General features: G+C 44.0%; 1 protein-coding gene across 1 annotated transcript in view; it reads left to right on the top strand.

The window, feature by feature from the left end:
- AR (androgen receptor) overlaps positions 1–16397 on the top strand; it is a 221200-nt gene that overhangs the window by 114152 nt on the left and 90651 nt on the right. The window contains 1 exon segment of the mRNA XM_072626320.1: positions 4849–5000. Within this exon segment, the coding sequence (XP_072482421.1) occupies positions 4849–5000 (152 nt within the window).

Here is a 16397-nt window from a genome sequence, read left to right on the forward strand (position 1 = left end):
TGTATTGCAGTAATCTTTCATTTACTTTCATAGACCACAATTATTTAGCCATTCTCCAATCGATGGGTATCTACTTTGACCTTCACAACCACAGAAAATACTGTTGTATTTGGATGCTTTTTGAGCTTTTCTTTTTGTCACTGAATTCCTTGGAAGGAAGTGTAAGGAAGTCTTTTCTCACATCATCATCATCACCATCATCAGACTTACAGTGTACTCTGTGTATGTATGTGTATGTACATGCATGTATGTATACACATGTGTGTATACATGTGTGCATATATACATATGTGTGTAAACACACATATGTTTATATGTGTATATAAATTTTATATTTATAATATAAAGATTTATATGTATATATATACATAAATATATATATATTTCCCACAATAACCCTACCTATAAAGGGTAGGGCTATTATTAACTCTGTTTTGTAGATGAGAAAACTGAGATGATTTGTTCAGATCACCCAGCCAGTAATTATCTGAGACAGGATTTGAATCAGGTCTTCCTGATTCCAAGGCTAAGGCTCTTGTCTATGCACTTGACCATTCAGATAGGGATAGTGATTTCATTTGTATGGGGGACTCCTAAATGTAGCAACCATCTCTCCCATGCAAAGGTCAGCATCTTCTCTGCAACTCAGCCTTAGAGATCTTCCTGGGACAACGCTATGAAGATAACAACAAAAATATAATAATAAAAGCATTTATATAGCACTTATTATGTTCCAGGTGCTGTGCTGTACTAAATGCTTTCCTGGGAGGCAGGTGGCATTATAATCACCATTTTACAGATGAGGAAACTGAGGCACCCAGCGGTTAAGTGACTCACCTAGGGCCACTTAGCTAGTTAGTGTTTGAAGCTGGATTTAGACTCAGACCTTCCTGATCCCAGACCCAGCCTGGGATCATGCAGCCAGAGTGTGTCACATTTGAACTCAGGTCTTCCTGATTCCTAAACCAGTTCTCCCATTACTACTCCATGTCACCACATTTTCAAATATAATTGGAGAGAATTAATACTTTTGGTTCCTGTGGTTGGCAAGATGGCAACTCAAGTTGTTTTTGGCATAATTCCCTTACCTCACAGCTTCCAAATGGCATGAAATTTGCCACATTTGTAGTCGGTAACTTTGCAACAAATAGAGAAGATGCAAAATACTTCCATACAAGTAACATCTTCTGAAATAACAGCGGAGGGTTGATGTGCTTGTAGCTTTTGCTCACCCTAACCGCTGGAGCCCACACATGAGCCACATCTTCAGAGTAAACAACCTGACAGGCTTGTGTTTCACACTCTGGTTGTGGTGGCCTTTCCCCATCTCCTTATACTAGTGATTCAGTCTGATCTTCTGGAACTTTAGTTTTTCAATGAACTAGTGATCTTATCAACTCCGATGCAGATTGCGACCCATCCATATCTGTCCATCCCATGCAACTGTCTCTCATCCATGTTCTCCCATAAGTTTGCCACAAGAGATCTGCTAACTTAGGCCTTCTTCATGTTCCTTTGACATTGAATAGATACCAAGGAAGAACTCTGACTATTCATAAGTTGTTTTTCACTCTTCTCTACGTCACACCACCCCCCTCCCCATATTTTTTCTAATCATCTCTTTCTCTGATGACAATGTAAGCTCCATCACTTCCCTCATGTCCTTCTTTGTTTGTCATGTATTGTAGCCTGCTTATGCCCACTATGTATCTCTTCATGGCCTATCGAATGAGCCTCAGGTTCAGTCTGGGCCTGTTGGTAGTGTTCATACCAGATAGATGGAAATACAGTCTAGCAGTCAGAATATTGGACTTGGAGGCAGGAAGTCTTGGCTTCAAATCTTTCCTCAGAAATTATCTAGCTCTGTGACTCTGGCAATGTCATTTAACTTCTCCAAGACTTACTTTCTTCATCTGTAAAATTGAGATAAGAATAGTACCTTCCTCACAGTCTTTTTTGAAGATTAAATAAGATAATATATATGTAAGATACTTTGGAAATTCTTAAAATGCTATATAAGTATGTTATTGTTATCATTATTGTTGATGATGAACTCTATGTGTTGTCCACATCACTATTTATTTTAGTCTAGACAATAGGGATTCTTCATCCACTTGATTTTTCCTGTGTGGATGGTTAAGCTAATCACTTAAGTGATTTTAAGATGCAATTTAGGAGGTTCTGCAGTGTTCAGACCTGAACATAACGGGCACAATGTCATCCACAGGCAGGAGCATCTTAAGGATCCAGCCATCCACAGGGATTCATTCCCCCATTATGAGCTTGTTGCCTTTCCTCCTCCATTGTAGGGGGAAATTGTTTTTTGTTGAGTATACAGCCAAGACCTAATTAATGCAGATAATGAATCCCTTAATGTGATACCCTTACTTGAACTCACACTGCATATTTCCACTGAGCTGAAACCAATGACCCTATTTTGCATCATTAAAATGTCAAATAGTGTGAAATGAAATACATGTGACTACTTCACAGGATTAATTATTTACACTAATTGGGTCCTAGTGGTACATCGCCCTGTTTTATGCTTCACTGGATTTTAATAATCAGAGAATGAGTTGTATAATGCAAACTAGAAAATACATAAAATACCTACCAAGATGTATCAGTGATTCCTTATTACAAACACAAACACCCCTCTCAGACATTTAAATCCTTTCCCAACCTGACTCCAACTTGCCTTTTCAGCCTTATCACACACCCGTACATTATTCCACTTCACATACTCTACAATCCAACTAGAAAGACTTTCTTGCTGTTCCTTACACATGACACTCCATCTCTCATCTCCAGGCCTTTGCATAGGCTGTACCCCATGCCTGTAATGCCCTCTCTCCTCACCTTCACCTCTTAGAATCCCCAGTTACCTTCAAAGTTCAGCTCATGTGCTACCTCCTCCATGAGGCCTTTCCCCATCCCCCAGTTAATAGCTTTTTTCCATACAAAAAATGCTTTCAATATATTTGTGGACATGTCATTTGCATATGGCAATTCCTCCTAATAGAATGAAAGTTTCTAGAGGTCAGAAACTATCTTTTTCATTGCTTGTTCTTTGCCACTCAGTACCTAGCAACATATCCTGTGTCTAGTAAATATCTGTTGAATTAAATTGAATAATGAGGCAACATGGTATAGCAAATAGGCCTCAGAGCCAGAAAACCAGGGTTCAGTCTCTCCTCTGACACCTATGGTCTGTATGACCCTAGGCAAGTCACTATCTCCTTTAGGGCCCCCAGTCAACTAGCCTAAATCAGAAACTGTAGCACATGTGCCAGTCTCCATTGGTGGAGGGAGTTTACATACTGGGAGTTCCCTGTCCAGATGAAAGAACAGGTCCAGACCAATGTATGTAAATAGGTCCAGAAAGTTTTTGGTAACAGTTCAGATTGCTCATTCAGTTCTCAAAGGCGTTTCCATAGGGAGATTAGAAAAGACCTTGCTTTGAAGATTTGAGGATTCACTCTCTTCTCTAGATACCTCCAGAGCAGGACTTCTTAACTTAGAGTTTGTGAACTTGATTCTTAAAAATAATTCTGATTAGTGTGTTTCAATGTAATTAGTAGTCCTCTGTACTTTATTTTGTGCATTTAAAAATGTTCTTCTGAGAAGGCATCCACAGGCTTCCTCAGACTTCCCTACGTGTCCGTGGGTACCCAAAAGATGAAGAACCCTACATCTGGAATCTTTTAAATTCGATCTTCTGGAGTACAGGCACTCGGACCAAGGGACCATTAGAGCACAAGAACCCTATTCTGTGCTCCAAAAAACAACACCATGATGTGACCTTTCTGGTTCCCAGAATGGCGGCCACTAAGACCAGAGGTTCTTGACAGTTTTGGTCTAAGATCCCATAGAACATAGTCAGTCTGGTGAAGCCTTTGGTTCTTTTCTCAAAATCATGTTTTTCAATGTATGAATTAAAATATATAGAAATACAAAGGAAATCAATTATGTCAAAAAAAGTTATGCAAATATTTTAAAAACAAATTCAACATGGACTATTCCTATTCTTTGTCATCTGTTGCAATTTGTTGAGTGTGAGGTGAATCTTCAGAGTTGTTTCAATTTACCTTTCTCTTGCTGTTAGTAATTTGGAGCATTTTTCATATAATCACTTATGTTTCTTTCGAAAACGTTGTTCTTATATTCTTTGGTTAGTTACTGGGGAATGGATTTGGGGCATCCTATATATGCATCAGTTCACTATATTATGGGTTTCATCAGTGTTTTTTGATATTTTCCCCCTCTGCTATTTCATTTCTAGTTCTGTCTTCATTTTATTTGTGCAAAAGCTTTATATTTCATGTAATCAAAATTGTCTTTTTATCTTTTTGTAATTTTCTGTATTCCTTTTTAGTTAATAATTCTCCCCCTAAACATATAATGACAAGTACCTGATCTCATTCTCTTCTAATTTTTTTAGTGGTGTTACCTTTTGCATTCAAATCCCATATCCATTTTGAGATTATTGTGGTATATGGTGGAAGATGATGAACTAAATCTAATTTCTGCCAAACTGCTTTCTAGTTTTCCCAGAACTTCTTGTCAAAAAAGGAGTCCTTGCTCTAGTAATTTATGTTCTTGAGTCTATGAAACACTCCCTTTCACTCTTGCAAATGAGGTGTCAACTGACCTTGTAATGCTGTTCAGTATTCCAAAACCCAATCCAGCCCTTTGCATGAGCAAATTGCCTGGTTCCTTCATGGCCCACTCCCCTGAGCAGAGAGGAGTGGTCAGGTCATGAAGAGATCCTGGGAGTATTCTGTCTTGACCTTTTTGATTCTGCCATTTTCTGATGTATATCTCCTTGTCTGTGTCCTTCCTTTCCAGACTGGATGCTGCCAGGGATCATGTGTTGCCCATTGACTATTACTTTCCACCACAAAAGACCTGCCTGATCTGTGGCGATGAAGCTTCAGGCTGTCACTATGGGGCACTCACCTGTGGCAGCTGCAAAGTATTCTTCAAGCGAGCAGCAGAAGGTAAAAGGGGCTTCCATCTTTCCCATGTCTTCCTTTTCCATTACTGGTACTGATAGTGACCCTCCTGCTCCAGAATTCTCTGGGTTTCTGAGACCTTGACTGGACCTCTGCTGGAAAGTCACGTCCTCCCAGAACATGGAGGGGTCTCCAGCACTGCTTCACTTGGAGTTGATGGTTGTGGCAGCAGTGGCTTTTCCCTGGCCCAGGCAGAACCCTGTGAAGTACATAGAGAGTTGGAGAAACATACATGGTCCCAGCTACCCTTTTGTACTCTATCACTGAGATGAAAGACAATGGAGGATTGAAAAAGATTTTAATTCCTTTCCACTTGAATTTCTTTCCAGAGCCTTGAGGAAGAAGTCTACTTGTTGGCAGGGTCTGTAGATAGGCTTCTAAGAAGGTTCCCCACCTTCTTCCTCTGATCACGATACACTATCAGGGCCCATATCAATAGCATTGCAAGTTTATAAACATTTTCCTCACCCGTGATTTGGGGTAGTAACCCCATTTTGACAGAGGAGGGAACTGAGGCCCAGGGGGACGAAAGGGACTTGTCCAAGGTCACACATAGGGTCCTTCCTAGATCCAGAGCTAGAAGAGACCTTGGTAGTCATCTGGTCTGGTTCTCTCATGCTACAGAGGGAGAAACTGATGCTCAGAGGTCTTTGGTCCTCAATACATCCTGCTTTTATCATACTAGGCCACATCTCCCTGGTGTCCCAGACTGAGCTTGCAGTCCACTAAGGTCCCCAGGATCTTTTTTTACCATTTGGCTTTTGAGCCAATACAAAGTGCTTTGTCTTTCTATATCTAGCTGGTCTCTGGTTGCTTGAAGGTATTCACTCAAAAAGAATGCTGAGGAAGGAATAGTGGTCCTGTCTTATTAGAGGCTTCTCTATGGAAGAGATAATGGGAGAGGTGGGCTCTGCTTTCTCACTGTCCTCCTCTAAGCTGAGAACCTTCTTCAAAAAGAAGCACAGTTGGCTATCTTCCCAAAAAAGGGAGCCTTCCCTGGGCCCCAACCCAGGTGCCTGATCCAGTCCTTCCTTGGCTTGGCCCAGGCCATTGAGCCTAGAGCCAGAGACAGGGCTTATGTAAGGGTCATAAACAACACTGGTGGGTTCCTGGAATCTGGGACAGAGGCGAGAAGGAGAGATGATGCTCAGCCAGCTCTCTTATGCCCAATGGAAATGCAGAACGGAGACCCAATCTTGCTCCTGAACCACTTTGGTTTTACTTGGTTCACTCAGTGAACACTGTTTCAGTAATCTCTGACTTGAGGTAGCTGTGGTGTAAGGAAAGCCCATCAGGCCTGGAATTGGGAGACCTGGCATCCAGTGCTGACCCTGCCTCTTTCCAAGGGTATCATTTGATCTCTCACATTGGAAAAATGAAACTTAGCTTCCTTAGGTTCTCCCCATCCCAGGACTGCTGGGAAAGTTAAATGGGATGATCAGACCCTAGACCTAGACCTCAGAAGCCAGCTGGTCCAGTTCCCTCATTATACAGGAGAAGAAACTGAGGCCCAGAGAGGGGAAGAAACTTGCCCAAAATTGCACATGGGATCCCAGGTAGAAACCTGAAAGGGATCTCAGAAGCTAGCTAGTCCCCCCTCCCATTTTATAGAGGGGAAAACTGAGGCCCAGGGAAGGGAAGTGTATTGCCCACAATCACACATAGAATCCTAGAGGTAGGCCAAAAGAGATTTCACAGGTCAGTTAGTCCAATTCCTTCATTTTACAGAGGAGGAAACTGAGGCCCAGGGAAGGAAGTGACTTGCCTAAGGTCATATAGAGGATCCTAGTTCTAGAGCTGGAAGGGACCTCAGAAAATTCACAAACACACACCCCATTTAAAAAAGTATATTTACTTATTTATTTTTAGTTTTCAACATTCACTTTTATAAGATTTTGAGTTTTAAATTTTCTCCCTCCCCAAGACAGCATGCAATCTGACAGAGACTAAACAATCATATTAAACATATTTCCACATTAGTTATGTTGTAAAGAAGAATTAGAACTAAAGGGAAAAACCACGAGAAAGAAAAAACAAACAAACAAAAAAAGAAAATAATATGCTTCAATCTGCATTCAGACTCCACAGTTGTTTCTCTGGATGTGGATAACATTTTCCATCATGAGTCTTTCGGAATTAATTGTCTTAGATCCTTGTATTGCTGAGAAGGGCTGTCTATCAAAGTCAGTCATCGCACAATGTAGCTGTTACCGTGTCCAATATTCTACTTATTCTTCTGCTTACTTCACTCAGCATCAGTTTATGTAAGTCTTTCTAGGTTTTTCTGAGGTCTGCCTGCTCATCTTTTCTTATGGAACAATAGTATTCCATTGCACACATATACCACATCTTGTTCAGCCATTCCCCAAGTGATGGGCATCTCCTCAATTTCCAGTTCTTGACCATCACAAAAAGAGCTGCTATAAATATTTTTGCATATGTGGGTTCTTTTCCCATTTTTATGATCCCTTTGGGATACAGACCTAGAAGAAGTCTTTGCTGGGTCGAAGGGTATGCACAGTTTGGTTGCCCTTTGGTCATAGTTCCAAATTGCTCTCCAAAATGATTGGATCCATTCACAACTCCACCAACAATGCATTAGTGTTCTAATCTTCCCACATCTTCTCCAACATTTATCATTTTCCTGTTTTGTCATATTAGCCAATCTGCTGGCATACCCCTGATTTTACAGAGGAGGAAACTGAGGACTTCACTCCAACAATGGACCTCTTAGAAGGAGCTTCAAGGACCTCAAGCTCAGAGGCACCTTAATGTCATTAGCAGACTCTCAGGTGCCTGCTCAGGTCTACTGACCATGTCCCCAGAGTTTTACTTCATGTTCAGGAGCAGCTGTCCCACATACTCATCACACCCTGGCCTCAGCCTTGTTATCAAACAATCAGCTCTCTGGGGGCACAGACTAGATCATGCCTTCTGTAACTTTGAGGCTTGGCCATACCTGATACTGGGGTCCTGAAGAGGCAATGACATACATGTAGGAAGGATGCAGCAGACAACAGCAGCCTCACACCCTGACTAGCTGTGTGACCCTGGGCAAGTCTCTTCGCCCTATTTGCCTCAGTTTCCTCTTCTGTCAAGTGATCTGAGGAAGGCAATGGCAAACCACTCCAGTATCTCTGCCAAGATAAACCCCAGATTGGGTCACAGAGTCATACAGAACTGAAAAACTACTGAACTGAAATGGTCCAGTGTGGGCAGTACTGCCTCTGGAATCAGGGAAGTTGAGTCCAATCCTGTCTCTACCTATGTGGCTTTGTGTAAGTCACTGCTCTTCCCTGGGCTAAGGTTTGGGCTCAGAACCTGGGGTACTCAGGGGGAGCCTCCCATCCTGCCCAGAGGCAGGGTGCCCACCTTTGAGAGAGGCTGAATGAGAGCTTCAGACCAAGCCTATCAAACTTACAAGCTTTATGACCTCAGGTCAGTTGCTTAACCTCTGTGAGCCTCAGTTTCCTCATCTGTAAAATGGGAATAGCAATAGAACCTACCTCATTGCAAGCTAGCTGTATGACCTCAGGCCAGTTGCTTAACTTCTGTAAGAACTTTCCTTGCGAGGTGGTTGTCAAGAAATGCACACTGTAGGAGTCACACTGTTATATTCTTAATCTTTATTATTGTGACAATTTATTGTAATATCACAGATGTGATGGAATGTCCTCCTGGAAGTTTCCTATATTAGGGAAATCACTAATTATAATAACGATAATAAAAAACAAATAATGGAATGGGACTGTTTCTGTGATTTCTTTGGTATAAGGAACTCCCAGATAAGGGAACTCCATCTACCGATGCAGGTTGCCGCCTTCTCTGTCTCTGCTAGTCTTAAAGTAACACCGGGAAGAGTGAGGAGTTGAATATTATATTAATAACAATAATCACAGCTAGCATTTATATAGTGCTTACTACATGACAGTCATTGTGCTAGACACTTTATAAATATTCTTTTTTTTCTTTTTACCCTCACAATAACCCTCACAAACAAGTAATATTATCCCCACTTTGCAGATGAGAAAACTGAGGCAGGCAGATTCAGTAAGTTGCCCAGAGCCCCTGAAACCAGCCTGAGTCAGAAGTAGAGCTTGACCTCAGACCTTTCTGGCTGGCTTTGTGCCAATAAGGCTAAGGATGACTTATGTTTGCTGAGATGTGGTGGGCTTCACTTCCCACTACTCTCTTTCCCTGGTCCCTCTGTCCTGGGCATAGCAGTTATAGAGATCAGACCACCAGGGAGAAAGAGAGCAGGAGGAAACCAGGGAGCGAATTCAAAGGACAGAGACATGAGCAGACCTCCAGGAAGTTTTACAGATCTGGATCAACAAATTGTTGTTTTTGGAAAACAGGGGAAATGATCTCCTGGGCTGGGAAAGCAGAAGACTATCCTGCTGCCCAACTCTGTGCAGGGGAGTTCTCCTGATGGAGAAACTGAGCCAGAGCCAAGGGCAGGGAAGGGGGGGGGGTGAGCCCACAGAGGAGTGTTCACACTAGGCCCTTGGCAGTGAGGACTTTCAAATATGGGGAGAAGTGGTGATTTGGGGATCATCCTTCTTCATGGTGCCTTTGGACGGGGAGTCCCTGGGTGATTCCAGCCCCAGCTGGCCCCAGGTTCCTAAATCGCGACTTGGAAAGGCCTCCAGCAGCTTCATTTTACAGATGAAAAAACTGAGGCCCAAAGAGATGAGGAGATTTGCCAATGACCACATAGAATCATAGATTTCAATCTGGAAAGAACCTCAAGAGCCATCTGGGCTGCCCCACTCCTGTTACAAATGAGAGATCGTGACTTGTCCAAATCCAGGGCTGTTTATGTTGCAGTACAAGTCCCAGAGAGCTACATTAGGGTCCCAACTCTGATCCCAAGCAAGCCATGGGCCCTCTCTGGGTCTCAGTCTCCATATCTGAAAAATGAGAACTATTATTGCATGTCTTCTAGGGATGGTGGAAGGAAAGTAACAGGAACTATCATTATCTTTGTTGTTTTTCTCTTTCCTTCTCCCCCTCCCCCTTCTCCCTTTCCCTCCCCCCTACTTTGCCTCTCCTTTCTCCTCCTCTTCCTCTTCCTCCTCCTCCTCCTTCTTCTCCCTTCTGCTTTCCTCCTTCTATGGAGATAGCACAGGTTCTGGAGTCAGAGTACCTAGGTTCAAATCCCACTTCTAATATTTATGGTCTGTGAGACTTTGAGCAAGTCACTTGCCCTCCCTAGGCCTCAGTTTCCCCTTCTGGAAAAAGAGGAGATTGAACTGAATGGTTTATGAGGGCCCTCCCAGCTCTACATCTCTGATCTAACCAATTTGGGGAACTCCCTTGTGTGGAAACTACCTTCACCGATGCAGATTGCTATCTCTCTCCTCTCTCATCTGTCAGTCTTGGGGAGTTTCTGGGGCACAGAGAGGTTATGTAATCCATTAATCAGTAAACATGTATTCAATGCCTACTGGGTGCCAGGCACTGTACTAGGAACCTAGTAACCTAGCTACTCTCAGTTGGTCTGAAATCCAGACCTTCCTGAATCCAAAACTGTCTACATACCATCCTGCCTCTCCTTCTGTTATTAGCTTTTATCAAATGACGATATTGAACTACATGGTTTCTAAGTCTCTTTCCAGCTTTGAGATTTGCTGTGATTCCTGGGGTGGGGGCAGGTAGAGGACTGGCCATTAAGAAAGCTGGGTTTTACTTGGCTCACTTTTCTTTGTAACCTTGGATAAGTTCCACTCTCTGAACATCACTGAAAAAATAAGGATAGCAACAGGTACTCACAAATGGGATGTGTGAGTATTGAAAGTTAACCCAGTACCTTTGAGGTGGTCATAAAAATGACACTTCACAGATTACAAATGTTATCTTATTCAATACTCATAACAACCCTGGGTGGCTATTATTAGCCTCATTTTATAGTTGAGGAAACTGAGGCAGGTAGACAGGAAGTGACTCGCTTAGGGTCACACAGCTCGTAAAAGTCTAAAGCCAGATTTGAACTTCCTGAGTCCAGGTCCAGCTTTCTATCCACTATGTCACCACAGGTCCAGCCTCGGATCACTATTACATAATATTTTCTATGGCTGCCCTACATTTATATATTATATCATCTCATAATTTGTTTGTTGTGGAAGGCTCCATCTTGGATCTGGGCCTCATTTCCTAGCAGAGGAGCTCAGACACGAAGAGGGAAGTGATTTGTATGCTCTCACCCCACTGATGATAAGGGGCTGAGCTGGGCCTTAAGCCCAGTCTCCAGATTCTGGGCACAGTGTCTGATCTGTTGCTCATCCCACCCACCTACCCCCCACCCCCATCTACCAGATCTGTAAGCTTTATAAGACCAGGCCCAGCCCAGGTTCTCAACTAAACCTGTGTTGCCCCCAGGCTGTAACATACAGTGGGCTCTTAAATCATTGTTTGTAGAAAGGAGAGGAGAGAGGCTGCCAGAACCCTACTAGGTCTATGTCCACCTACCCCCTCCTCAGGCGTGCTGAATCTGGCCCCCAGGCAGCTGCATTTAGGCCTTCAGCTGAAGGGGCTGGGGGAGGAATATGGCTTTGGAAAAAATCGTTATTGGTGTTTTCTTTCTCCTCCCATCTGTAAAGCTGTGTGACTTGTTTTACAGCTCTCATCAGCCCAGCTTGAAAGTGGGGGGGGGCCCTTATTACCTGCCTTGAGCATTTATTGATTTGTTTTTCCCATTTTTACAATATATCTTTTACTACCTGAGAGATTCCGCTGCTGAGGTGCACCGAATTGACTGTCTTGAGATCTTTGAATCCCACCAATTGGAGAAGTAAGAGCCCACCCTCCCACCACCATCTCTCTTCTCTGTCTCTCTCTGTCTTGATATCTCTCTCACTATCTCTCTCTGTCTTTCTTCTTCAATTTCTCTCTCCCTCTCTCCCTAAATATCTCTCTCACTAACTCTTCTTCGACTCTCTCTCCCCCTCAATTTCTCTCTCTCTCTCTCTCTCTCCCTCTCTCTCTCTCTCTCTCTCTCTTTCTCTCTCTCTATCTCCCTCCCTTTTCCTCTCTCCCTCTTCTCTGTCTCCCACTCCATCTCAACTCCTTCCTTGGTCTCCCCATCTTCCTTCCCCTCTTTTCCATGTGTCACCTTCTCTGTCTCCTTGGCTCCTCCCTCTCTCCCTATCTGTCTCCCTCTCCTCACTTTATTCCATCTCATAATAGAAGGTGGTCTTAAATCCCATCCAGCCTCGTTGGAGAAGGAATCCTCTCTTTAGCCTCCCCAACAAAGGGCCATCCAGCTTTGCCTGGGAGCCCATCCCAGCTCAGGACTCTTCTCCCTGGAACAAGTCTGTCCTGCTTCTTCTCCCTTCCACTTGAATTCCCTTTGACATACTCAAACAGTGACCACATCCTCCCCATTCCCAGCCTTCTCTTCCTCATATGGCAGGGCCTCAGTGCCCTTCACTGTGCTGGTCACCCTCCCCTGAGCACTCTGCAGCTCACCAATGATGGGGATAGGGATGTCACCACACTCTGATGCTGCTTGGCGTCTTACAGTCCTGGAGAGTTGCTCAGAGAACGGAGAGGTTCTATCATTTGGCCAGGGTCACCTGACCAGGATGCATCAGATACAGGCCTTGTGCCTCAGTCTAGCTGGCCTGAAAGGCAGCTTTCCAGCTAATTTGCTGCTATTGTCTCCTTCTTGAACTCAGTGGCCCAGATGTGACCCTTGTCCCTCGTCTCTTGGCTTGTCGCCTCCCCGTCTTCTCTGTCTCCCCTTCTGGAAATCTCAAGTGTTGATTACCATTTTACTCATAGTTTCATAGCTGGCAGACTCAACCTGGAATCTCAAATGAGTCTGCTTTTCCACATCCCTTAGAAACTACCCAGGTTTTCCTGTGGAGAGTGAAGGAGGAGGGAGCCCCACATATGATACTGCCTTTATTTCTGTTTGGGGGATCAGAAGGAAGCTACACATTGTGTGGGGGGGAGCATGATACAAGGGCTTGGATGTAAGATTGGCTAATGAAATAGCTTTGATAGAGAAGGAGTCCTGGGTCAAAGAAAACCCTGTCATCAACAAGCCACGTTCTAGTGTCTCCACTTAAGAGCTGGGAAGACTCCTTCAGGTTTCTGAACCTCAGTTTTTTCACCTGTGAAATGGAGATAATAATGCCTGTTCTTACCCAGTCACCAAGGCTTTGTGAAGAAAGCACTTTGGAAGCCATCAATCACTTAACAAGCACATGGACTTCTCTGTGTCCGAGGCATGATGCCCAGGGTTGGGAAGGACAAAGAACAAAACAGTCCCTACCCACAAGGAGATGACATTTTAATGGGGGAGACAACGAAGACATATAGAAGTATATTGATCCGAAGTAGTTCAATACAAGGCAGTTTGGGAGGGAGGGAGGGAGGGAACTAGCAGATGGGGGAATCAGGGAATGCCTTCATATTTCAGTTGCATCTTGAATGAAGACAGGGAGTGTATGAGGCAGAGAAGAGGAGTGATTGCATTCTCAGCATACACTGTGGTCTGAGTAAAGTCAGAGAAATTGGAGATGAAGTCTCACATGTGAGGTACTAAGAAAAGTCCAGTTTGACTGGATCAGAGAGTTAGGACAGATCTCTTCAGCTTGGACATGTGCCACATGCAGCATGGCATAGGCGTCCAAGGACCTGAGTTTAAATCCCACCACTCATACTTACTTACCTGTGCTACCTTGGACAGATCCCTTTGGAATCTCCATTTCCTCTCTGTAAAATGACAGGGTTGGATCTGATAGCCTGTGGGGGTCCTTGCAAATCTAGATTATAATACTCTGGGTGACCTCAAGTAAGTCACTTTAACCTACTTGGGCCTCAGTTTCCTCCTCTGTAAAATCACAGGGTTGAACTAGAGGTCTTCTGAGGTGCCCTTCTGGACTATAGTTCTATGTCCCAAGATTCCTTTGGGCTCTAGCACTCTTGGATTGCCAGGTCTGGATGTCTGTGACCTGGGCTCACTGGGTTTTTCACTGGTGTGCACCATGGCCCTCTTGGAGTAGTGGGCCTAACCCTGCCATTTCCTCTCCTCTACAATGGGTCCAGTGATCCTCCATCCTGATTTCCCTAGGTGAGCTCATCAAATCCATAAGGGGCCCAAGGATTGACTGTCTTTTAAGCATTTACTAGCAAAACGTTGAAGATTTAGTTATTTGCTTATTTTGTACCCAGCTTGGTCCATTTGGGGCACATAATAAAAATGGAACTCTAGCTTGCATGCAGAACTCAGAGGATGACACCATCCTCCCTGGTGTTTCCAGAGCATCCTGAGTTAGTGTTCCTGGCAACTTGCAAGTGTTCCTTTGTCCTTCATTTCCTTCCATCCCCCTCCCCCAAAGACGTAAATGCACATGTCTGTAGTCAAACACCTCTGACCCCTTCATTTCATTCCCTTGGCATGCCACATTCCTGCTTGTCTGGGGCCTTGCAGAGAGCACACGTTGCTGCTTTGGGAATGTCAACTCTTTAGCAAGAGCCATTGGCGAGAAGCTGCTAAGAAAGGGGCCCAGAGCCTCCCAAACATTCCTAGCAGCTTGGCAGCTTAGTGGTTCTTCAGACAGGAATGTAGTTCTGATGGCTTCTCTTACCCAAAATGTACTAGGCTAAGAATGAGGAGACCTCAGTCCTCACTCTGGTTCTGCCACTGAGGAGCAGCCTGACCCGATCCATTCTTCTTGGGGTCTGATATTCTCCTCCATAAAACAAAGGGTTGAACTGAGCTCCTACAGTGGTCATCCAACTCTGCCATTCCATCATTCAGAGCTTGAGATGGAGTTCTGGAAGCCACTGTTCTTTTGCCCCTGTTACTCTCAGTTTCCTGATCTTGAAAATGCAATTCATAATGCCTGTCATCCTACCTAAGAGAGCCAGTAGCAGCAGAGGTGGCCCTAGAGCCCTGAGGACCTGACACTTTCTGGCTGTATGACCCTGGGCAAGTCACTTTATCTCTTAGCACTTCAGGAAATTCTGTAGAGCCACAAGTGGTGGATCTACATTGTTAAAGGAAGTTCCCCAGACGTGAAATCGTATGCTCAATCTGTGACCTTCTGGTCTTTCTTGCTGCCACAGCGTTGCTGTGAAGTGCAAAAGAGAATGAGTAGAGAAAGCTCTTCTATCCCTGAAAGTGCCATATCAAGAGCTACTGCTCTTTTTGTCAATTGTTAATTTTTTTCTGTTGTCCCATGGCCCTGTCTAGTTCTAACATGATGTGAGTTTTTTTCTGGTTTCCTGATGTTTTTCCTACTTATCTGGTCTCTTCCCCACTTTGTCCAAGTTATCCCTCTTTCTAGATTTACAACTTTTGGATAGAAGGGTATGTCTGGCCTAGTGACCTCCCAACCTTGTGCTTTTCTACTAAGATAGAGGATGATCTACACCGATAATTTCACTGGCATAGGGAAATCTCTGGGGAAGAAAAACTCCTTTTACCAATTCAGGTCAATACTTTCTGTGCACCTGACGGTCTCAGGGAATTTCCTGAGATACTAAGAGGCTAAGTGGTTTGCCCATTTGATGCATTGCTAGCATGTGTCAACGGCAGGACTTGAACCTGGGTCTTCTGACTCCAAGGTTGGTCCTCTAAGCCACTGTGCCATTCCCCAACATCTCAGAGAAATGTGGGTTTGGTAGTACAGACTTTTCATCTCCCAAGACCCATTACCTTGATGGTCAATCCATCCCTTGAGTTGGAAGGAGACCTCAGGGATCACCTAGTCAAATCCTTTCATTTTCCAAAGAAGGCTGATAACTCTTTGTCACTTGCTAAGAGCCAAATAAACCCTCCCTTGCTGGTTAACCTTCTGTTGCTAAGTCCCTTCCAGCTCAGCTGAGCTGCTTCTCCAAAGATAGGCACACAAGGCTGGCACTCAGGGTCCCCATTGATGAACATCAGAGATTTCATTGGCTAAAGAGAAACATCTGGAAATGCCGGGAAAAGGTCACTTCCTCTTCTGACGGTGTCAGTCATTGGCCCTAGGAATGTCGCAGTAAAGATACTCAAGACAAATCTCACATATTTTCCAGTCATTTAGTGATCTAAGGATTACAGATTTAGAGTTCGAAGGTACCTGAGAAGTCATCAAATCTAATGTCTTTACAAGTGAGTAAACTGAGACCAAGTGAGGCAGAGTGCCTTTATAGGACCACAGGACCATAGAATTTGAGCTGAACAGGACTTCAGAAGCCAGTAGGTTCAAACCCTTTATTCTACAGATGAGGAAACTGAGACCCGGGGAGGGGGAGGTAACCTGCCCAAGATTGCACATGGGATCATAGCTCTAGAGCTAGAAGGGACCTTGTAAGTCATTTTACAGATCAAGTAACTGAGGATGGGAGAAATAAAGCGACTTGCTTGAGGCCATCCTGGTAGCA

Source organism: Notamacropus eugenii, chromosome X (genome assembly GCF_028372415.1).
Source record: "Notamacropus eugenii isolate mMacEug1 chromosome X, mMacEug1.pri_v2, whole genome shotgun sequence".
NCBI lineage: Eukaryota > Metazoa > Chordata > Mammalia > Diprotodontia > Macropodidae > Notamacropus > Notamacropus eugenii.